General features: G+C 45.3%; 2 protein-coding genes across 3 annotated transcripts; both read left to right on the top strand.

Annotated features, from left to right (window-relative positions):
- Positions 1-643: 643 nt before the first annotated feature.
- Positions 644-14940, top strand: ccdc120b (coiled-coil domain containing 120b). Its single transcript, XM_068594974.1, has 10 exons — positions 644-1002; positions 7017-7116; positions 7938-8068; positions 8650-8751; positions 8847-8967; positions 9140-9199; positions 9513-9666; positions 9773-9874; positions 10210-11247; positions 12600-14940. Exons 2-10 carry the CDS (start codon positions 7068-7070, stop codon positions 12694-12696), a joined length of 1854 nt encoding a protein of 617 aa, XP_068451075.1. The 5' UTR covers positions 644-1002; positions 7017-7067; the 3' UTR covers positions 12697-14940.
- Positions 14941-15556: 616 nt separating this feature from the next.
- LOC137796282 (SRSF protein kinase 3-like) lies at positions 15557-22356 on the top strand. 2 transcript variants are annotated; one of them, XM_068594124.1, is made up of 15 exons: positions 15557-15635; positions 16510-16797; positions 16878-16986; positions 17099-17186; positions 17425-17512; positions 17641-17747; positions 17846-18011; positions 18141-18166; positions 18273-18329; positions 19333-19687; positions 19838-19935; positions 21249-21356; positions 21463-21532; positions 21619-21711; positions 21934-22356. In XM_068594124.1, exons 2-15 carry the CDS (start codon positions 16578-16580, stop codon positions 22116-22118), a joined length of 1770 nt encoding a protein of 589 aa, XP_068450225.1. In that variant the 5' UTR covers positions 15557-15635; positions 16510-16577; the 3' UTR covers positions 22119-22356. The 2 variants fall into 2 exon arrangements, with proteins under 2 accessions (XP_068450225.1, XP_068450227.1); XM_068594126.1 differs by lacking the exon at positions 21463-21532 and having other exon boundaries at positions 21934-22102.
- The last annotated feature ends 259 nt before the right edge of the window (positions 22357-22615 follow it).

The raw sequence follows: 22615 nt of genomic DNA, 5'->3' as shown, positions 1-22615 counted from the left end.
ACAACTACCGCCTGGCCTATATTTTCATATTGCTCAAGAAGAGACTTTGATCTGTGATCCATCAATGTATGGGTTTGACGTAAACGCAGCTCTAACATCCCAGAAACTAGTTTCGCTGATGTAGTAGCTTGTTGTTGAGCATTGGCATTTAATGTGCGTCAGTGTTCATCAAACCTAAAAAATATTCAATTTGTTTTCTTCATATAATTAAACACTGAACGTCTTTGTTTTGTGATGTATCTTTTCAAAGAAAATAAAAATAAAAACATATATAGAAATATATATATATATATATATATATATATATATATATATATATATAAATGTAAATAATACAAATATGTATACATGTATATATATATGTATATATTTATTTATTTATGTATATACATAGTTGTATTATTTATATACATATATATATATGTATATTCATATATATATATATATATATATATATATATATATATATATATATATATGATATTACACAATGTCAGTTTTTCTTTTTTTGTCTTCCTTTTTTTTTAGTAATTGCTCATTTTACGTTGCACGTGCCAAAGCAACACATGGAGTACAACATTTGTATGACAGGCTTAAGTGGTGCACGCACTGATCACACTACATCTGGGAGGGGCGTCGTTGCCGTGACAGTGTGGAGTCCGTCGGCTGTGTGAAATAGGAGGGCTTGTCATCCGGTGCAGAAGGGAAACCTTTCTTCTCCTCTGAAAAGCAGGTCTGCTGAGATGCGCAGGGCTCCGACACAGCGGAGGGTGCGAGGCTGCTGGTGAATTACAATTGGGATACGAAGCCACCATGAGCGACGCCACCCCCCTCCCCCCAGCCCCCTCGTATATCACAAAGTAGCGCACGTTTAATTAATTGAAGCTCTCTTCTTGTGGCGGGGAGGCTTGTCCCGTGGTCACACGCAGGAATGATTTTTCTCGGCTTGGTTTTGCTGCTGAGGACCATGGAGACCTCCGAAGACATCGGTCATGCTCTCTGGTAAGAGGTGGGGGGTTCTGCTCCAAGATGTCCTTCTCGTCCCGTCTGGGCGTATTTATGAACAGCCTATATTATCTGTAAAAAAAAAAGAAGAAAAAAAAGAAGAAGAAGCCTGGCCTACATAGGAGATTACAAGACGTGATTTGCTGTGCTTCTGTTATAACCATTTGGTCGCGCGCGCGTCGTGCCGTAAACACGCCGTGTTTCCCGGGCATCATGTCAGTCCGCGCGCGACACACCTGCGACATGTTATTGCTGCCGTGCAGTAATTAGCACAGTGTGTTTCATTATCAGCCCGGCGCTGCCCGCCCGCAACCGACTATGCAGATGCGGGATGGCTGCAGCCTCAGAAAGCCGGGCTCTAATGGTGAGGGAGGACGGGGTGGGGGGACGCATGCTCTCCACGCTGAGCTTAACAACACGCCTGTAAATTGGACGCAAGGACTGTATATGAGATGTCCGGCGTTCACGTCGCGCTCGCGCGGTGTGTCCCAGCGGCTGGAAACTGGGGGAGAACATCGCGTCTGTCCGCTAAAAGGGCCGGGACATTGCAACAGCAGCGGAATCTGCGTGAATTCAAATGGGCAGCTTGAAAGGACCAACAATCTGTGTCATGCTTCTTGAGGGAGGTGTGGGTGTGGGTGTGGGTGGGGGACACATAACTTCTCTGCTACTGCGATGTTGTGGGGCGACAACAGACAGCAGCAGTCTGCTGTCTGTGATTGATTCCACTGTTCTCATTTATGAATCCTGCCCGTTCTCATGTGCAGCTGTCTTAAGCCCTATTATTAACAGATTCCTGAACATGGATGTCTGTCTGGATCCGAAACAACTAGTGTGTGTGTGTGTGTGTGTGTGTGTGTGTGTGTGTGTGTGTGTGTGTGTGTGTGTGTGTGTGTTGTGGGGAGGGTGGGGAATTCACAGTTAGCCTACCCCTCTGTGTACCTGGGAAACTCCTGTGTGTGTGTGTGTGTGTGTGTGTGTTTGTGTGTTCCCCACTTTGCTGCCAAGTATTTTTTAGGCTGCCGATGGTTCTTAATGTGGGGGTTCTTGTGTACTTGCAGCCATTAAAGGTGATGTGCGGTGGAGCCGTTTTATATGCTGGTGATCATTCATGCTCGGACGGATGGATTTTGACATGTGGGTGTTTTGACTTTTGCCCCTTTCTGTTTATTTCTTTCTTTAAAACTTGCCCAGGTACATTCACCACTGCATTGATCCTGTGCACTATGTAAGTGTGAAGACTGGTGAGTGTCTCTCGATAAGGGACACGTGGAAAATGGAATCGGATAAACAAACTGCCAACCCTGCGGTTCAGGGACAAAGGCTCCACCCACTGAGCCACCCCGCTATTTACACACACGCTCCCTGTGGTTTTTCACGCTAATGTTAAGTGTTACCATTCAGTCAAACACTATGGACTTTACCCAGTTTGGCATAAACACAATTCCTTTTGCCATTTTGCGACACCAAGGTGACACAGATCCCTTTACGAGGCCCTTAAGACATGGCCTGACACGATCTGAGCATCTGGTTCAGGAGCACATTGACTGGCAAGCATGCAGATTTAGTGGTATGTGATCACTCCGTGATCTGAATCTAGAACATCTCAGCAAACCACATATAGGTTTAACATGAAAATATGCTTTTGACCTCCTCTGTAGCGCATTGGTGCTTAGTGTGTGAGCTCAGGGGATCAAATCCCAGACCCTATCAAATGTTGGATAACACCCGAGCAGTTGTGCTCTCATTTAATGGATAAAAGAGAGAGAGAGAGATAACTCACATGTCTTTTTGTCATGAAGAACACCCCCCCTCCCCCCCTCCAAAAAAAAGCAGAAAGGAATCCGAGCAGGGGGTTGCAGTAATGGATGTAAGTGTAAGGCTCTGGCTGCATATCATAAGCAGCCTTGAACTCCCTCCGAAACCAAACAAAGTGGATTACAGCCACAGTGGAACATAAAAACAACAACATTGGAATATGTACAGAAATCCCTCCAGGTGTTGCAGCGCAAAGGGAAAATGCACACGAATAATCCCCTCGGACGTTAGCTCCGCATTCCTTTCTTTATTACTCCCCCCACCACCACCTCAGCTAGCAGACTCCAGGTGGATAGCAATCACCAGGATTGCTTTGTCTCACCGGCGGTGGCTCATGTGTCAAATGTGCAAAGGTGAGCGTCAAGGCCACGGAGGCTGAAACAGGGAGCCACTGGATTGGTCAGTGGGCACTAAGCTGCCCTTCTGCGTGTGATAAGCATGTTATAAATCAGTATTTCATGGATACAGAGAGCAGGAAAAGACAGCATATTAGTGGGGGATAGGAGATGGGGGTCACCTGACCTCCCATAAGCTCTCCGCTGCTCTTTGGTTGGGGGTTGGTCAGGTGGAGGTGTTGCGCTAAACCAGTGTCAGTTAATGGTTCTCAGTTTTTCTCAGGACAAACTATTTATCCTCATTCCTTTTTTTGTCATGGAATTGGTTGTATACATCTGACAGTCACTGATCTCTTTATCATGCAGGAACCGGTTTCCCTTCTTCTGTTTTAAAAACCCTGCTCTGGTTACCATGTGTACGTTCAACAGCAGCAGCAGCTGTGTCAACACCAACAGGACCGGCGGCCTCACCTGTCCGTGGAGGGCCGGCTCAGCTGCCCCCTTTTCTTTTTGGTATTGCCCCGTTTACCGAGACAGGCGGAGCCCTGTGCGCCTCCCGTACCCATCCATACCGCTAAGACTTTTCTATACTGTAAGTCGTAAATATATCTGTTATGTAAATGCTGTTGACAACAGCAGCCTTTTCCTGGCACTCTTGGGCCAGATAAAAGCTGACGGCGGAGAGAGAGTGAATCTCTTTAAGAGCCGGGAGGCGTTGCGTTTGTCAAGGGATGAGAAAACTGGTTATAAAACTGTTGCCTGTAGGAATTTAGCTCGGCTATGTTGTGATCTAATATGCATGACTCCTAAGCCGATAGGGGAGAGCAGAGCAGCGGCCGTGGTGGGATTGGGCCTACCTTACAGGCCTCAGTGTTTAGCCCCCGTCGGACCTGAATATTAAACCCCTCGCTGTTTTGCATTCGAGTGATGCGTGCTGGGATGGGGCTCTCACCGCGCGGCTCATGTTTTAATCAACATGGCTCCCACAGTGCTATCTCCACCACCACCACTACCACCATCCCCTGAGCCAGTCCCCCCCACCCCACCCTTCTCTCACCCGAACAAACACTCACGCACACCTGACCCGGGCAACACGGGTTTTAACAATCGCCATGCGTTCATATCTCTCAGACCTGCATCGTCTCCGATCCCTCGTTTGATGCCGCTCCCCGTCAGTCTGGTGTTTTTTTAAAATTATCTGATCCTCCGTCGTCCCGCCGTATCTCCCGCAGGCTTCTCTCTGGAATGTGCCGCCCGACTCATGTTGTTTTTGCAGGCCTACCTGGCTGTACCTCTCTGCCCACATCTGTACTCCAGATGTTCGCGCAGTGAGCGCTTGACTTCAACCACTGAGACCGCTGATGCTCTCAGGTGTGCCATTCGTTCCGCTCAGTAACAGTCATTGGATTCCTCCTGGTCTCAAAGCCATACATGAACAACGTGGAAACCCGCAAGAGCTTTGATGTTTGTTTGGTGCACTCACTACTTTTTAAGTCTCCACAGAGACCTCAACTTGTGACTCATTGTGATGCCTTTCTGTCATTTCTCTTAGTTGGCACCTTTTCTGTTTCAGCATAGCTTTTATAACTACTGCTGCTGGCTTGCTACTAAATACATTTTTGGTGCAGGCCAAACAAATAGAAACAGCTGCTGTTAGATTTAGTTTGTATTTTTGCACAAAGACCTAAAAGCTTCCACCAACGCGATACATTGTTGGTTACACTGCAGTGAGACCGAGGTGTAGCAGGATGCGTAACCTTTGCTGAACAATGGACTATAACGGGCTGAGGGTAAATGCTGAAACAGTGTCACACTGTTTCACATGTAGTCAGTTGTGAAAAAATTGCAGCTTTTGCAGAATTGTTGTGCGTTGAGACCCCAGATGTTTGTTGTCCTGTAAAGAAGTACTAATGAAATGAACTTGTCATTTGCTTGAGGAAGAATGAGACATTTCTTTCTTCAAAAGTCACATTGTAGCGCTTTAAATGACAATGGTTGCCAGTTGTGGCATTGGTCAACCCAAGGCATGAAGTTGTTGTTTTCGAACACCGACACATTTTTGTGAGCAAAAAGAGGGCTTTCGAGCAGCCATCCTTCAGGGGCACGGCAGCCCTTCAGCTCCGGCTGCCCGGCGACCATGCAGACCAAGGCCAAATGTTTCGGTCTGTCCTTTCTTGACGGCTTCTTTTCTCGGCGGGCCTGCTCAGCCTCGCTGTACGGACATGACGCCGCTGCCTTGTTTGTTCCCCGGTGAAGGTCCCTCTCAGTATATTAGATTGACTTTAAATCGAGTTATCGCTGGCTTCGCTTTTGTGTAACAGGATCCATGTGACAAGCTTTTTGTGTATGTGTGTGTGTGTGTGTGTGTGTGTGTGTGTGTGTGTGCGGTCGTAACTCTGCCATTTGTTTGAGTGAAAGGCCCCTACTTGTCTGTCTGGGGCAGGTCAAGCATGTCGGGGGGCTTTCACACGTACCGGGGCAAACGGCAGTCACTGGTTCAGTTCCCAGGACGGTGGGATCAACTTGTTTAAAGTACGCCTTCAACACAAAAGAGAGCCTCATTCTTAATGTTTCTAGGTGAGGAAAACAACAACACTTACTGACCTCTAATAAGCAAACAAAAAAAAAAGCTGGAGACTCACTAATGGATAAATGTTTCCTTTGAAAAAAGATGTGAATGCTGGCAGAATCAGCCGTTAGACTGATCATTTTGCTTCAGCCCCTTCGAGGCCCTCGGTCTAGATTTAAAGGTTGATTGGAGTCGCTTTATGATTTACTTTTCTGGCGAGGCGCTTGTTTATGGCAGCGCTGAGCGAGAGGCTTTTGGCAGAAAAGACAACCTCTATTTTGGGATGTAGAGTCTCTATTGGGCATTAGGGGCAGAGGCTTTGTTCGTAATGAACCTCCATTATGTGGTGGGGAAAAGGCGCACCTGAAACACTGCCCACTTGCGACAGTCGAGTGAAGGCCGCATTTCCTGTCCCAGGTTTCTCTCTTCACTTGTTCCATGTCGGGCAACAGTTTCCTTCTCAGCAGAACTATCCGATATGTAAGAGCGATACAACATAGTAAACACAATTCCACGCAAAGTGAATTTTGTGTAATCCTTGATATTTATGACAGCAGGAAAGAGGAAACTCTGCTGAACGTTGCATTTACTGCTCGCCCGCTTTGCTTCTGGCTCTGTTCCTCTGGCCCCCCTTCTCCTCTTCTGTATCAGCGCTATAGCTGTTGAGCTATGGAGACATAAAACACTGAGGGTTTTAGGTTTCTGTCCCTCTGTTTCTGCACATACATTATTCATGTTACTTATCCTTTCTCATTTCCTTCTCTTTGCAAATTAATTGGTCGCTAATTGTATCTGAGCGCTAATTTTAGAGTATTACTTACTTTCAGAATGCCTTAAGGGGCAAGTTCAGTTATTTTCAGACTTTTATTGATCTCTTAATATTCTATAAATGTTCTATAAAACCGGTGTGCATTATTAATATGGCTTTTTATAATGTGAAACATGGGATTCGTTCTGCTTTTTCTGATAAAAGATATTTTTTTGACTTTCAGCTTGTTGAGTCTTTGATGTACGTGTATTTTTAAGTACCAGGAAAAAATTGAAATATTGTCTCACTATTCTTGTCTTTAAAGAAAAACATTCACAATTATGAATGTTTTTTTAGTTTTGTTACCAGCACAGACGTACAGTAGCTCCCCCTGATGGTGTGATGTGCTTGAACAGACACCCGACTGACTTTAATGCAACCATTCACTGTAGACCTCAAAAAAATGGCTGGAAACCTCTAAGCCTGAACACATTTCGTCGATGCTTTCTCAGCTGCTGAGTCTCCATTGCTTCTTCAACAGGTGAGGGCGTGGCTGGGAGCGAGAGTTGTAAAGTCCCCAGAATTACATCACATGGAGGTCAAAGGACATCTGATCACATCCATGGGTTTGGGGGCTCCTGGTGAGTACTAATGACTCATCACAGTGTAAACCTTCGTGTCTGGACAAGCCTAGAATGGCTTGTCTTCCCCCTCCCCCCTTTCTCACAGTTCAAGAGAAGGAAAACAAAAGTGTTTTTTCTCAAGGTAACAGCCAGCTGAAAAAACAGCAGCTTGTGTGTGAAGGCCTTTTGTTCACGTGCTGCCGTCCACACAGCTGTCGGTTAATCTTATCAGAGCACGGAGGGACTGTGAGTGCACGTTGAATTGTGAGAAAGGAGCCGCGCAGAAACCCAAAACACTGTGTTTTTAATTACAATGAATGTTTGAAATAGTGAAATGTCTTTGTGTGAATCATTTGCATTCAGGTGATTTGGCTTAAATTTTCCAGCCTATATTACTATTATTCATATTGTCAGCAAATCCCACGAAAAGACAAAAAACAACAATGGGTTAGTCCGTCTCTTAACTTTCTGACTCCGACTCTGTCTGTGGCTCCCATCTATGAAACATCTGGTTCCTACTGAAGAAAACAGTGCATGTACAGCAGGACGGTCTCAAAATAAACCACTCTTTGCTTGTACAAGGCAACAGGGAACATGTGACCTAGTGCGAACGCCGTGGCTCTTTGTTGAGTTTTTAATAGTTCTGGAACAACAATGGCGCTCTATGACCTAGAGGAAAGAGGTATAACAGGCTTAGGATACACAGCCAATACTGCATTCATTGTCGGTTCAGGTCTTTTCATGGGAATTGTGGACCCGAACAATATAGAATAGTGCCAGCCTTAAACTTGAATTCATTCCCCCTAAAAATGCATTGCATCTGTGCTGTGCTGTGTAAGATGTTCAAGGCTGCCAGGACAGCAAGCTGCAGGCCGAGAGGGTTGCGGCTCTGCAAGAGAGGAAGCAGGCCCTGGAGGCGCTCCTCAACTCCAGAGTGGGAGAGCTCAAACACGTCTGTCTGCAGGAAGCTGTGAGTACAGCTCTGCCTTCACTTTCGAAAACACACGCGCTCGGCATTCACAGTGTTTAGATGACTGCAATGTGTTGCTTTGTCTAATTATTGTGTTTTACTAAAGAGACTGCAGCATATTGCCGGATATATTATATATACTGAAAATGTAACCTATCGACTTGGTGAATCTTTTTTCTTCTTCTATTTTGCCTGATTGCTCCAGAGAACTTGTCAGCACGTTTTTAATGTACCAACAGCTGCCTCAGCTTTTTAGAACAGCTGTTTTCAAACATTCCTGCGTTTTCAGCTGTATGTATAGCGACTCGCTCTGTCTCTGTGCGTGCTCTGTTCTCAGATTCACTAGGTAGTTGTCTGCTCTCAGTCTGACTCATCTACAGGGTTATTCTGTTTCGTCAATCCTGATAGAAACATTATTTCTGGCATCTGTTTCAGTACAGTCAACTGTTTAAGGGGTGGGTTTTTTATTGGGACTTCAAGTAATCTGTTAAGTGCTGTCATTTTATGAAACGCTTTATATCCTCACAGGCCAGTGAGAGGAGGGAGTTTAGTTACTGGGGGCTAATGAATGTCCTCTGCAGGAGCTGACTGGGAAGTTGCCACATGCTTTCCCCCTGGAGACGGGGGAGAAACCCCCACCAGTGCAGCGCAGAGCTGGCCTGCCGCCCAACGCCAAGGCAGAGGTAAGTCAACACCTTGAATATCAATTGTGTTTACGCAGCAGCTGTACCGCTGTGTGTGCTGTGTGTCTAACACGGCTGTCTGTCCCCGGCTGAAGGATGAGGCGGCCCAAAGAAAGCAGATGAAAGCCATCTTCACCGGCGCTCTGTACCGACACTCAGAATCGGACCGAAATTTCCCAAATAGCAAGAGGACAGTTCACCGGGGGTGTCACACAGGTACAATCTCATTCCCTCCACCCACTTAAAAAGAAGACATGTCTAGTGCAAGTGAATTCAAAACAGGCCGCAATGTCACTGTCACATTTTTCGCTCTGAAAAAAAACAAAACAAATACAGCTTTGCATTTAACTTAAGCAGATTTCACTCTGAACGGTTTGTTGTCTTCCAGAGGACACTGTCATGTCAGAGAGTACAAGCTCGATGTCAGATTCAACGTCCCATGATAACGGTGAGTCCACTGAATACAATGTCTTGTCAACAACTCTCTGGCGGGATGCTGTACATCCATATTCAGAATGAGCTTAGCTGAATTCGCAGCCTCTTTTCCCATTCAAAGTACATCACTCACGCTTAGTGGGCGGGAGACTCATTTGCACTTCTGGTGTCAAGACAACAAATACATAAATATGCCGTCACATTTTGGTTGTAAAACCTCGAAATGGAACACTGTGCTTACTGTGCTTGTAATGACAGTGATCACTTTGTCTGTGTGTGTGGGCTTCATTTCTTTATTTTGATTTCCTCCCTTTTCTTCACAAAAGAGTCGTCTCCCAGTGTGGTGGCTGACCAGCGCTCTCTGTCTCAGCCCCGGCTCACAGTGGGCAGCCCCGACCACAGGATCAGCAGGAAGCTGTCGCCGGTCGAGATCTACTACGAGATGAGGACACGTCGCAACTCCGTCACAAGCTCTGTCAGGTACGCAGAGTGGTCCTTGCATTGCACGCTCTGCAGTCTGCCAGAAAGCGTTCATATAATCGGGATTGATTTCGTTAACATCCACGTCCTCTTGCGTCTCCCACAGCCCGGCTCACTCTCTGCCAAGAAGCGTGTCCAACATTGAAGGCCGAAGTGTTCCGGCTACTCCTCTGTTGGCCCGAACCGCTCCCATCAGCGTCCACGTCAGGTAATCTGTGATGAGGTGCCGCTTTTCTCTGATGTGGCGCAGCGGCGGTTCCCTCCCGCTGTGATAATTGTGCGTTTGGAGATGGCTTAATGACTTAGCTAAATGCAGACACAGAGTCAGGGTTGTAACAACGATTAGTGTCATTTTCAGCTATCAGCAAGGGGCTCGAGCTCACCGTCTGGTCTTTAAGCACACAAACTGTGTCCCCTCCTAAGGGATTTTCTGTGAAATACATGGTTTTGAATAAAAATGTGTTCAATCACTTTTCTTTTTCCATGGTTGCCTCGTCCAAGTCCTGCCCTAATGAAAGCTGTTGTTGCGCTCGTATGCCTTAGGTCGGATGCGTCAGGCGGCAACGGGTTGAAGCAGTGGTCTGGCAGCCTGGATGTGCCCTACATGATTCCTCTGGCCCCGGAGGGCTCTTCCTCTGACCGCCGGGGCTGCCCTTACAGCTCCCGGGCCAGGCGCAGCAACAGCTCCGAGGCCCTGCTGGATCGGTCGAGCCTCCCAGACGATCCCGCTCCCAGAAACGGGATGCCCCCCAGAGGAGGGCCCTACAAGAGCTCAGAGACACTGACTGATGGCAAGCTGCGCCACATTCACCTGGGCAGCCCAGAGAGACACGCCGACGGCTCCGTGGACCAGGCCAAAATGCGTCTGTCCATGGGCGACAGAGGCGCCGGCGGAGGCTACAATGAGCTGTTGATGGACTATATCTGGGGAAAACAGCAGAGGACACAAGTGCAGCACCACCTGTACCAGTCCACAGGCAGGATCTGGCAGGACGCGTCATCGCCTCGCTCCTCCACCGCGGCGGTGCCTCCCCATGCCAACGGCTTCTCCCATTCCCAGGTGAACCTCCCCAGCGCCGCGCCTCCTTACAGCCCCATGGTCCTCCGAGGGTCCCAAGCTGAGCTGCGCAGGGTCAAAGTCACCAGAACCAAATCTTGCGGACCCTTTATTCCGTTACAGCAGCATCCCCAGGATGCCATCCTGCTCTCAGCATACGACTCTCCCCTCCCTGCCTCTGGCACCACCACATCCTCCATCCCGAACCTGCACCCCTACCAGACGGAGCTGTCGGGCCCCTCCTTCGGCCGCAGACCCCCACAGTTCTCTCTCCCGACCCCAGAAGACTCGACTCGAAGCTTGCATAAAGCCCTGGCTCTGGAGGGACTGAGGGACTGGTACCTGAGGAACGCCCTAGGCTATCCTCCCGCTGCCCCGAAGGGCCACGAGGCAGGGATCTCGCGCCTCTCACACCCCCACCCGCTGGTGCACCAGGCCCAGTCTGTTCAAGGGGAACCAGCGAACCTCCAAAGGTCTCAGATACCCCAGTCAGCCAGCTTCCACGGTCACCCGCTGCATGGAAGGTTAGTATTTTTCTTCTCTTATTGCTTTTTCTCTTTTACAGCTGTATGCCTATTGGTGGGAGCCAGTATGAGTGCTGTTAGCTTGAGACTTATACAAGCCTGAACAAATGGGACTTTTCTCTTTCATTGTTGTGCGTGATTTAGTTTTTCACGGTTCCTTCGCACCCATAAAAGAAGAATGTTGCACTCTCACTTTAAGAAACGTGACAGTGGAAGTTTTGTGAGAATACATTTTATTAGACTACAAATACCAACATCACTCACAGTGTACTCGCTGACACATCTTTCTCAGTGGCAGCAATTCCCTCAGCACAGGATGGTGCTATTATTCTCACTCTATTTCCAACCAATCCATCTATCATCCCGTGACCTTTACAACCGTGCTTGTTTTTGTTTTGTTTTGTTTGTGTTTGTATTTTTTGCATGGTCGGCATTATGTGCTGCTGTCTGCCTCATGCGAGCGTCCAGGCACTCGGACGTCTCCTCGTCGCTCAAAGGCGTCCTTGAATTGCCTTAAGTGGCCCGTGAGAGACAGCAGTCACATATACCGTATTTTCTGGATTATAAGTCGCTCCGGAGTACAAGTCGCACCAGCCATAAAATGCGTAATAAAGAAGGAAAAGACATATATAAGTCGCACTAGAGTATTAGTCGCGTTTTGGGAGAAATTTATTTATTGTACGGTATGCTATTGTTGCATGATACAAAAACAACGAACTGAGAACGTGCCTGGTATGTAAACATAACATAATAAGAGTTATTCAGACAACTATAGCACAAATAACATGCTAACAATTTTACCAAACCATCCATGTCACTCCAAATCACTAAATCCAGGGAAATCTTCATCCTCAGTGTCACTTTTAAACAACTCCGCTAACTCCGGAGGTAGAAGATGCGGCGCTTCATCTTCTATGTCGCTTATGTCAGACTCATCGTGAGTTGCAGTTCCCAGAGCGCCCTCTTGCGGTTTAGTGTGAAAATAACATGTGAAATGATATCATAATGTGTTAATAATTTCACACATAAGTCGCTCCAGAGTTTAAGTCGCACCCCGGCCAAACTATGAAAAAAACTGCGACTTATAGTCCGGAAAATACGGTACACATGAACCTTTGACAGATGGAACATGAACTTGCATTAATGGGCATCTTTAATTATGACAGGGATCCCCCACCCCTTCCTTAATTTCACAGGGATTTTATGAACATTCAAGGACATCCCTCTTCAAGCCACTGACGGTGATTCATAGTTTTTATATCATGAAAATGTATTCTCACTGTGGTTTCACCCTCCACTTCCTGCTTCTTATTTATGGAGCGCTGTATTGATTGTTCTTGCCTCCCCGACAGATCGATGGAGTTCTCTCTCTATCAGGAGACTCCTCATCCAGAGGTGCAAGAGGTGACCCCAAAGGAACCCAGTGCAGACCCAGGCACCCTAGTCTGAAGCAGCAGAACACACACACACACACACACACACACACACACACACACACTACATGATCTGAGCAGAAACCCTGTAGCCTCACAGACACACACGTTCATTCAGACTCACACACACACACGAGTTGATACAATGTAACCTCAACAGTGAAGCAAAACACGGCAACCTCAGCAGAAAGAGACTGGAAAACAAGACAAACTGTAGCTGTACAGTGTGAAAAGGCCTTGGCGAGTTCCCAGTGTTCTAACAGATCCCACCAGTACATGAACTTCAAATCCAGTATTCTCACGTTGATGGGCACTGGCGTTGATTCATCTGATAACACTATGGTCATGCTGTTCTTAGTATATCAATATTTCTGGTCCAACACAAGCAGTAAAATCCTCTCTGATAACCCTCAAAAGTCTCCCAAGATATACTTTTTTACAGAATATATACAATTCTAAATTACTATTTTGTATCTTCTGAGATATAAAGAACAACTATATTAAAGAGGTAATTTATTGCTTATTGATCTTGTGATACACAAAGATGTTATATGAGCTCACATCATTTGAAATGTATTAAAACATGCCAGTGAATGTGCGTTTGTAAACTATAGCAAATCTCTGTCGTCATCTGCCATTAATTTCACAGCCATTTGTATTTTTCATGTTTGATAAATGAGAGGGGCCATTAACTGTAGTGTACTGGTGTAGCATATGGGAGTGCCTACATGCTTTGATATCCAAACTAAACCTTGGTTAGAAACCTTTAAAGTGCTTTCTAATGATCTGGAATGCTAGCATTAAGCCTTTGTGAGCCTAGTTCAATCGAAAACTAAAAGCAGTTCACAATGTCACTAAATTAGGGTACTTGGAATGATGTCATATATATTGTGATTTTTCAGTATGTTTTCTAGATTCAGCTTAGGGCTGGCCAGTAAATGTAGCTTTCTCCTTGCTCTGTGGAGAACAATTCGACCAAACCGGAGGGCTGTTGTGAAACCTGCTGTACGGCAGTAGCACATGACTGTATGACAACAATGTACTCGCATCAAATCCGTCTTTTCCTGCATTTAGTTGTGGAGGATTTGAGTGTTGTATGGAGCACTTTATGAACATCTTAAGCCTTAATTCTCTATGACAGGCAGTAGACAGTGTTTATAATTGGGGAAGAAAAGAATAAGTAGAGTAAGATTTGTCGACATTTATTGAAGGTCTATCTGAGAGCGAGTCTGTATATAGAGGAAGTTGTGCTGATGAGTTTCAAGTTTTATTCCCGTACTAACAATGTAGTTTTTAAACTAACCACATGATAAGTATTTAATCAAAATAACCTTCCCACTACTCCTGCTACCCAAGTGAACACTATTTAATTGGCTGTAAAAAGTGAGCTTGGCAGTGTGAACAGAATGGGGCCGCTGCAGTTTTGAATGGCGGTGTGAGCAGGTCTCATACCAGTACAGTTAATGAGAATTCATGCCGGCGGATTTTTGTATTTGTAATGATTTTAATGCATTTCATGAGCTTGGTTTTCTGTTGTTTGAAAAAAGAAAGAAAGAAACTTTTTAGTAGTTATGTGTCATACTATATTTCTAAGTAATCCGTCTTAATAGTGTCGTAAACATCAGAAAGATCAGAAACCCTCAAGGAAACTGAAAGTAAATGTCTTATAGTGTAGGCGGATCTTTTTAAAGTCCCCTCCCCATTTATTGTATTGGCCATCTTAGGACTCACTTGAATGTAGTTCTTACGTTTGTCATAAATGATGTTGTTTTCTACTCTGTTACAAACTGTAGCACGCAGTGGGACGTTACCTGGTTGCTCCTTCTGTCTGATGTGTTCACATGCTCTCAGTATCCAGCTTCATCGAGCTTCTTCCTGCTGGTTAAAACCTGAAATCAAAGACCAAACTGCTGTGCACTGGGGGTCATAAATGTATTTTTCATATGATGTACTATGTAAGTTGAAAATGAATGGTATAAATTTAGTTCTGAAGCAAATTTATTCAAACTATATTATATTTATGAACCTATAACATTTTGTAGCTATCTACTGTAGCTCTTTCTCATCAGTGCGGGAAATCCACTTTATTCAGCAGCGTGATGTGTTAATATTTTTTCTTTTTTTGATATTTAAATACAGCTGTTTTCTCTTTCCCTCCTCTCTTCATAGCCAGGCCTGTGAAATATGTCTAAATAGCCCCGCCCTATACTGTATGTATGAGACTGTGCATTCACTAAATAAAGTGTCATGTTGAAATGAATGCAGAACGTGTCAGGCATGTGTATTTGTTGAAACATACGGAGCATCACATACAGTTGCAGGGCTCATAAACTAGTACTTGAATAAAAAGGAAAAAAGCCCTATTATGAGAAAAACGTAACATCATCAAACTATACGTGAAAAAGTGAAGATTGTTCTGGAGATGGTGTTGAAATTGCATGAATTTTTGCATGAATAACCTCCTCACTTTTTGCACAATCATGTTATTTTAATCAGTTTTTTTCAGGACAAACTGCCCTTTCAGGAGATGTACAATATGTACACAATAAGTACAGTGAGTGACATGGGTAGTTCTACCAAAGAGATGTACAGACCCTGATGCCACAGCCAGCGACACTAACACACACACACACACGCACACACCCAGGGCAAACATTTAGCTTTTAAAGTTGCTTCCCAAAACACTGCCTGTGGCATTGCCACAATTATGATGTTATGGTGACCTGTAAGAGAAAGTCAAAGTTGAAATAATAAAATAAGAGAATGACCACCTCGCCCCCTCTGGAAATAGAACATGTTGTGTGTTGTCAGAAGCACAGCAGCAGCAGAAGCAATCTGCTATTCCTGGACCCGAGTATCTTTCAGTCACGCAGCACCCCGTGAGGAGCAGAGTCCTCGTTTTCTTTCCCCACGTTACAAATATTAAATCTGGATATATATCACACACAAGGGGGGGTAAGTAGGCTCCTCCTCTAATGTTGTTGAGTATTTATTGTGAGCGAAGGGAAGGACAAAAAAAGGCAAGTTTTTGTCTTTTTGAGTCTTATTGTTAAGACCAACAGCATGTCCTGAGCATTTTTGGTCCAGAGTCAACTGGACTTCCTGCACAAACGACAACTATCTAAATAAAACTACATTTGACTCGGAGTCGCTGTGGGAGCATAAGGCAACAGACGTGAATTAATAAATGACAGGTTGGCTAAACGTAGCATACAAAATACATCTTGACATGTAAATGTTGAAGCACTTGGCTTCATAACTATCAAACAGCAGAGAAATGTAAAAATGTAGCTAGCCGTAGGCCTACATCTGTAAAGTGTTTTAAATTGTAGACAAACGCACTATATCAACTCGAAAAATAAAAACAACAGGTATAGTTACTGTGAGTCTTCATTCGGTTCAATTGCACTTCCTGCCCTCTCCATAGGCCCAACAGTGCTTTACACCAGACATGCTGTTCCAGTACAAGCCAATACTTTTGCTGCCAAAATATAAGCTCTATAAATTTCATTAATCTCAGCTCAAATAATTACCAGAACCATATGTCCCATGAAAGAGCATGTTTTAATTTGAGTTCATGTTTACAACTGTGGTGACCAGTCCATGTGATATCAGGAAGAGTTCAGTTGCAGCTGGGCCACTGCAGGAGCTATTTACGTTGACGTGCCATTCATGCAGCTAAAAATAGACGCACTCTTTGCAATCAGTGACTTAAAGCACAAACTAGCTGCTGGAGACGAACAGCTGGTGAACTTTTGTGTCAAATATGTGAGCCCGTTTGAAGAACATTGAAAGTATGCAAATGCATTTTTCCTGTCTTTTTTCACAGCTTCACCCTGAGCGCTGCTGCCACCCGGGGCCCGTTTTCTGCATAGACTGTTCTTGCCCGCATTAAACATGTCATCTTCGTATGCCACCGCCATATCGGCGCTTCTTTCTGCCAGCTCTTCCAGTCCACCCGACAGGCCGAGTCCTCCCCCCTCGGGAGACACAGGAGGGAGACCTAAACCTCCCCCCACGCCCTGCTACCCTCCAGCCTTACGGACACGTCCTCATTCACCGGATCCTCTGGGACCTTATGAGGAGGAACAGGAGAACCCTGCAGACTATGGCATTGGTAGGCAGCACCCCAACACCAGACTCCTACACGCCGGTAGTGCTCTTTTTGTTTGATGCAGGCGGTACGTCATGTTGCAGGTGGATACCACCCTGTAGAGATCGGAGAGATCTTCGCTGACCGTTACCAAGTGGTGAAAAAGTTGGGATGGGGTCACTTCTCGACTGTTTGGCTCTGTTGGGACATGCTGTAAGTACAGGTTTGACCTTTTGACCTTTCATATATAACATAATAATGTAGAGATATGTGAAATATGAGAGAACCATAATGGTAGCTAACTGCCATAATTGTTTGCATGCAGGAAGGGCCGTTTTGTGGCCCTGAAGGTGGTGAAGAGCGCTCAAACATTCACAGAGACGGCACTGGACGAGATCAGACTTCTGAAATGTGTCAGTGTTCCCGCATTGCTTTTGTTTCAAATGCATTTGTGAGTGTCAGATCAACACAAACTGTCTATGATCTGATTGTATTGGCCATGAGGGGAGAAAACAATGCATTGTATAGTTCTCAGTCTTGCTATAAATGAACCGTGGTTGCTTGGCCTATCTGTGAATATTTATTTATACACACCAGTACAAATGTCTTCATGCCTCTTTGGGGGATATTGTAACATGCTCTTAAAATCAGGTGAGGGACAGTGACCCCAGGGATCCAAAACGTGAGACAATCGTGCACCTTATTGAAGACTTCAGGATCACTGGTGCGAATGGAGAGCGTATCCTATACAGAAACGCACATCCCAACGTGATCGGCAACTTGTGGTGCAGGTGTGTCTTTTCTCGCAGGCGTAAGTTATCAAGGTGTTTACGTACCCATGAGACAAGATCCTTAATTGCTCGCCAGATGTGTGCATGGTTCTGGAGGTGCTGGGCCACCAGCTGCTCAGGTGGATCATCAAATCCAACTACACCGGCCTCCCTCTGCCCTGCGTCAAGAGCATCCTCAGACAGGTGCTGTGCGGCCTTTCATTCCTGAAATCATCTGCCCTGTCTTTCAGCACTGACATGGACTGCATTGACGGGAACTGTATTTTCATTCCCCATCACAGGTTCTGCAGGGTTTAGATTACTTGCACACCAAATGCAAGGTCATCCACACCGACATCAAGCCGGAAAACATCCTCCTGAGAGTGGACGAGGTTTACATTCAGAACCTGGCGGCCGACACCAAGCTGTGGCAGCTGCCCGTGTCCTCTGCGTTCACCGGCTCCACAGGTTGGTGACACTGCGTAAAGCAGTTGCATGTACGTCCAGCAAGTTCTTGATTAAACTTGGTCGCCCTTTCGTCCCTTATTTCCACAACGTGTGCTTCTTCCCCCTGCTGATGGTTTTGCTTCCTGCCAGTGAACAGGAGCTCCGGAGAAAAACAGGTGTGCACTCTGAGATGTGTTCTTCTGTTTGTCCTCATTTCTTCAGGATCGTTGTGTTTTGTCGTATTTGCATTATGACGTTGATATTTCTGTCATGGTTCCTTAGAGTTTGTCCAACTTGTTGGGGAAGCTGACCGGGGTTTTCCACACTCTTGGGGAGTGGGTAAGAATGATGCTTTGTTTTACCTCTTGAAAAGAATCTCGACAACATCTGCAGCCTGAAACTCTCTATATGACTATGTCAAAGACGAACACAGTGCATCGAGATTTCGGTTGTTTCGGAATAAAATAATTGTGACTCTGATGCTCAAAAAGGATACAGATTTGTGGTGTTAATAATACATATATTTCACCCTACTTACAGTTATATGAGCACATCTAACTTTGACGAATCATGTTGTTGTCTAACCAGAAAAAGGAATCTGTAAGTACAGAAAACTCTTGGAGGTCCACTTGGACATTATGTCCACCATTCTCATTCTGCTGTACTTTGACCCTGACGAACAATATTGTACGGTTTGTAACTCACTTTCTGCTTTGTAGTCAAGACAAGTGAAGACATTTCCAGTGTAGAGAAAATGAAATACTTTGTTAATTGTAATAGACAACTCTAATATCTTTATATTATAAGTATCTATAACCATCACAATCTCGCTGTGTCACAGACGGGCTCCTGGAGCTCAAAGGGGCAGGACAAAGTGAGGGCGTGCCAGGTGTCGGTTGTTGTAGGCCTCTGTAAGAGGATATACCTGCCAAATTTGATGTCCTTCCAGCCACCGCTGTTGTGGTTTCAAAATAGCTTGTTGTTAGCAACTTACTGTTTAGAAACATGTAGAGTAACAGCTTCACAATATATTCTTAAGATGCTACTAAATGTATTTCATGTGAAACTCTATAGACTTACTATGCTAGCTACAGACAATACTGATGTCTTAGTAAAAGCATCCGATAAAAGGCCACAGAACGAGTGATGTTCCTTTAATATGTGAACCGCACTGTCGAGTGTTTTTGATGCTACATTTTGGGTGCACCATTTAAAAATGTAGTGGCTTTAATTTGCATGGTTTGCTTTTCTTGGATCTGTGTTAATGCACTCAAGAATTTGTTCATTGTTTTACCCGGCGCCCACTTCTGTTCGTTTACCACTGTCGCTTGCTCCCCTGCAGTCCAGCAAGGTCTCCAAGAGCCCCATTAAGCGCCTGACAAGAAAAGACAAGGGTCGACGAGGACAGGACCACAATCCGAAAGCCAAACTTCATGTGTCCTTCTCTGATGACACCGCCCCCTCTAGCACCCATAGCTCCGCCTGTCACTCGAAGCTCACAGGTCCCAACCTCTCGTTAAGGAGGCAGACGATGCTGCTGGAGGACGGACTGGACTGGGCTCCACACAGCCACAGGGACTCCATCTGCTCGTGGCCAGACCTCAACACAGATGCTCCCGTCTCCGGCTCCAGATCAGCGTTATTACATCAGACTGCAGACAAAGAGCCGCCTCCTCCCTCACCATCATCACCCCGTGGTCAGTGTTTACAGTTTGGCACAAATCTGTGCTTCTATTAGTGTGCTTATATGTGTTGATGTTCAGCATGTTGTTGTATTAATATGATTGCCTCATCATCACCATCCAGGTCTGAATCACTTTGCGATATCATTTTTTATGTTGTTTTAGGGATCGGTGATTCGGATGTACTTCTGGACCTCCTAAAACCCCAGAATGCTGATAAAATCCTCATCAAGATTGCTGATCTGGGCAATGCCTGTTGGGTGGTGAGTGATTATTGCAGGAAAATGAACCTGAAAACCTACAAAATTAGAGCGACATAGTTTAATCTTTAAACTCAGTCAGTAATCGCTTACCTACTTCATGGCCTCAAACTTTATTTTGGCAAAAAAGCCTTTCAGCCTACCTTCTTGATTTCTGGATCTTGATTCATGCGTCAAAATAAACAGAATGAGAATCATGCTGATTGGCAAAGATGTTGAGGAAAACCTGAATGAATCTTGCGTCAGACCTTTAAGTTACATTTGTTTATGTTTAACAAAAATGCTGAATGTAGTCAAAACTACTTTGAAAGAATAAAGGAAACGATTTTTTGTTTTATTGAAAGACATGTATCAAACAAAGGGAAGGTTGTTTTTTTTAACTTTGTGGTAAAAAAAAAAAAGGGCAAATGAATAACAAATAGGAATACGAATGAAAGGATTCGTCCCTCACAGTAGTTGCAGCTATGAAGCAAACTGGTGTTTTATAAATGGCCACTGTCGGGGAGATGAGTGCAATCGAGGCAGACAGGGGCAGGAAACAAGTGACGGGTAGCAAGTCTGAAGAGGAGTTATTGCTGTTCAACGCTCAAGTATAACAGGTATAACAAGTGGCTGGAAGGCAAGGCAGGGAGCAACACTGACCACCGAGCTGGGAATGGGCCCGTAGATATACTGCAGGGATGATGAGGGGAAGTGGAAACAAGGGAGCAGGTGGTGATGAGAGTCAGGTGACTTGGTCAGGTAGGAAAGGGCATCTTGGTGGAGGGTTGGGGGGGTAAGCAGAGGGGGCTGGAGAAGTCTCCGATTGGAGGACTGGGAGGCGAAATAGACAAAACGCGACTGAGGCAGCCGTTACGACGGCAACACACCAAATGAGAGCTGTCTTTCTGCAAAGCACAGTAGCCATGTGTAGCGTGCCCGGTTGAAAAAAACAGCTGCCGTATGTCCGCAGTCAGACAAGACTGTGTAGACATACAGCATCAGTGCAATGAAGACAAGTTATATCCTCCGATGATGACATTTCCTTTTTTACCCTCCTTGTGTATATAACATCGTGCCAACAGTAGCACGAGATTCTCCGTTTTGTTATCCGAAATATGTTTGAATTGGTTTAGATTTGTATTCATTAAAATAAAAGATAAAGAAAAGCATAATTTATAATACTTAAGATAATCATATCCACATTAGTGAATGCTGTATCATGTAGAACGTAGTTAATTTGCTGCGAGCTGAAGCAGAATACAGAGACTTGGTTAATAATCATAGATGCGGGTCATTTAGGAGAACATTAAAAACTCATCCCCTCTTGTCATCAGCACAAACACTTCACTGAAGACATCCAGACGTGTCAGTACCGCTCCGTGGAGGTTCTGATCGGTGCTGACTATGACACACCGGCTGACATCTGGAGCACCGCCTGCATGGTGAGAGGAGCACCAACATCTGTATTTCAAAAACAAAAACAAAACACATTCTCCAACTCTCCTCTTTTCGTGTCAGAGCCATATTCTTTATTCCTATGTACTGAAGGCGTTTGAGCTGGCCACAGGGGACTATCTGTTTGACCCCCAATCAGGAGCCTCGTTCACCCGCGAGGAAGGTTGGTGTTGTTCACAGCCTCCCTTGTTGTCCTTGATTAAACTACAAGGGCTTAATATGCAGTGCGCTTCCATCGTGTTCCCTCAGATCACATTGCCCACATCATTGAGCTGCTGGGATCCCTTCCACCCCGCTTTGCCTTGTCAGGGAGGAACTCCAAGAAATTCTTCAACCACAAAGGTACACAAAATGAATAGATAGAAATTTGCTCGCCGTACTGCCACATTGTCTGTATATGAGATTTGCACTCGGACATAATAGTCTTCAACCTGCAGTAAGACGCTGCCATGCTTTACAAGGATTTTTTAGGTTTTGTTTCAAGACGTTTCAGCTAAATAAACATTGTACTTGCAGAAAACAGAGCATCTTACCTAGAATCAGTTCCCTTCTCACCCTGTACAGGACAACTGCGACACATATCCAAGCTGAAGCCGTGGAGCTTGTTTGAGATCCTGCTGGAGAAGTACGAGTGGCCGCGGGAGGAGGCCGCCGGGTTCGGCTCGTTCCTCCTGACCATGTTGGAGCTGGCGCCGGAGGAAAGGGCCACAGCGGCCCAGTGTCTGAAACACCCCTGGATGACGACCTAGTCGCACCAGTCCTGTCTTGTTCAGGGCCCAGTGGACTATATAGCTCTCTGTTCAAGGAGGAGGGCAGGCTGGCACACATTGCACCCGACAGGGGACCTCGGACAGATGTGTCATGTTTAGCGCCGGCATCACAAGCTCATGTATTGGCCTGAAGAAGAGCCTTTCCCCAGTGGGGGATGCGTGGTCCTTTAGTATTTTTAATGGCCAATTCAGGCGATGACCAAAGAGAAGTTTTGTCTTACTGGAAAAAGTTCTTGAATTTCAATAAATTGATGAAAAAGATTGCCTTTTATTACCCATTAGTTACTCACAAGATAAGCGAAATCGAGACCTCGCCTTGAAGAATTGCCCTTTTAAGTAGTGAATTGTTAGCGGTGAGTCTGAGGTATGAGATGGATTTACTCAGACAGCACTTGGCCTCAGAAATGTCAACTTGAAAAAAAGAAGAAAAAAAAGCCCTACAGGTTTTTCTATGACGTCACCAGTAATATACAAAA

The sequence above is a fragment of the Clinocottus analis genome, unplaced genomic scaffold (genome assembly GCF_023055335.1).
Source record: "Clinocottus analis isolate CAN_PGR_092001 unplaced genomic scaffold, fCliAna1.0.p SCAF_3, whole genome shotgun sequence".
Taxonomy (NCBI): Eukaryota; Metazoa; Chordata; class Actinopteri; order Perciformes; family Cottidae; genus Clinocottus; species Clinocottus analis.
Note: the sequence above shows the minus strand (reverse complement) of the source record. Positions and strands in the feature narration are given on the sequence as shown.

What these genes read in the sequence shown, in the direction of transcription:
- ccdc120b (XM_068594974.1), top strand. Translation starts at nt 7,068, where the DNA reads ATGGAGGTCAAAGGACATCTGATCACATCCATGGGTTTGGGGGCTCCT. An exon ending in TCACCGGGGGTGTCACACAG is followed by an intron (nt 8,968 to 9,139) that starts GTACAATCTCAT and finishes GTTGTCTTCCAG; the next exon opens with AGGACACTGTCATGTCAGAG. An exon ending in TTCAACGTCCCATGATAACG is followed by an intron (nt 9,200 to 9,512) that starts GTGAGTCCACTG and finishes TCTTCACAAAAG; the next exon opens with AGTCGTCTCCCAGTGTGGTG.
- LOC137796282 (XM_068594124.1), top strand. Translation starts at nt 16,578, where the DNA reads ATGTCATCTTCGTATGCCACCGCCATATCGGCGCTTCTTTCTGCCAGC. An exon ending in TGGCTCTGTTGGGACATGCT is followed by an intron (nt 16,987 to 17,098) that starts GTAAGTACAGGT and finishes GTTTGCATGCAG; the next exon opens with GAAGGGCCGTTTTGTGGCCC. An exon ending in AGATCAGACTTCTGAAATGT is followed by an intron (nt 17,187 to 17,424) that starts GTCAGTGTTCCC and finishes TCTTAAAATCAG; the next exon opens with GTGAGGGACAGTGACCCCAG.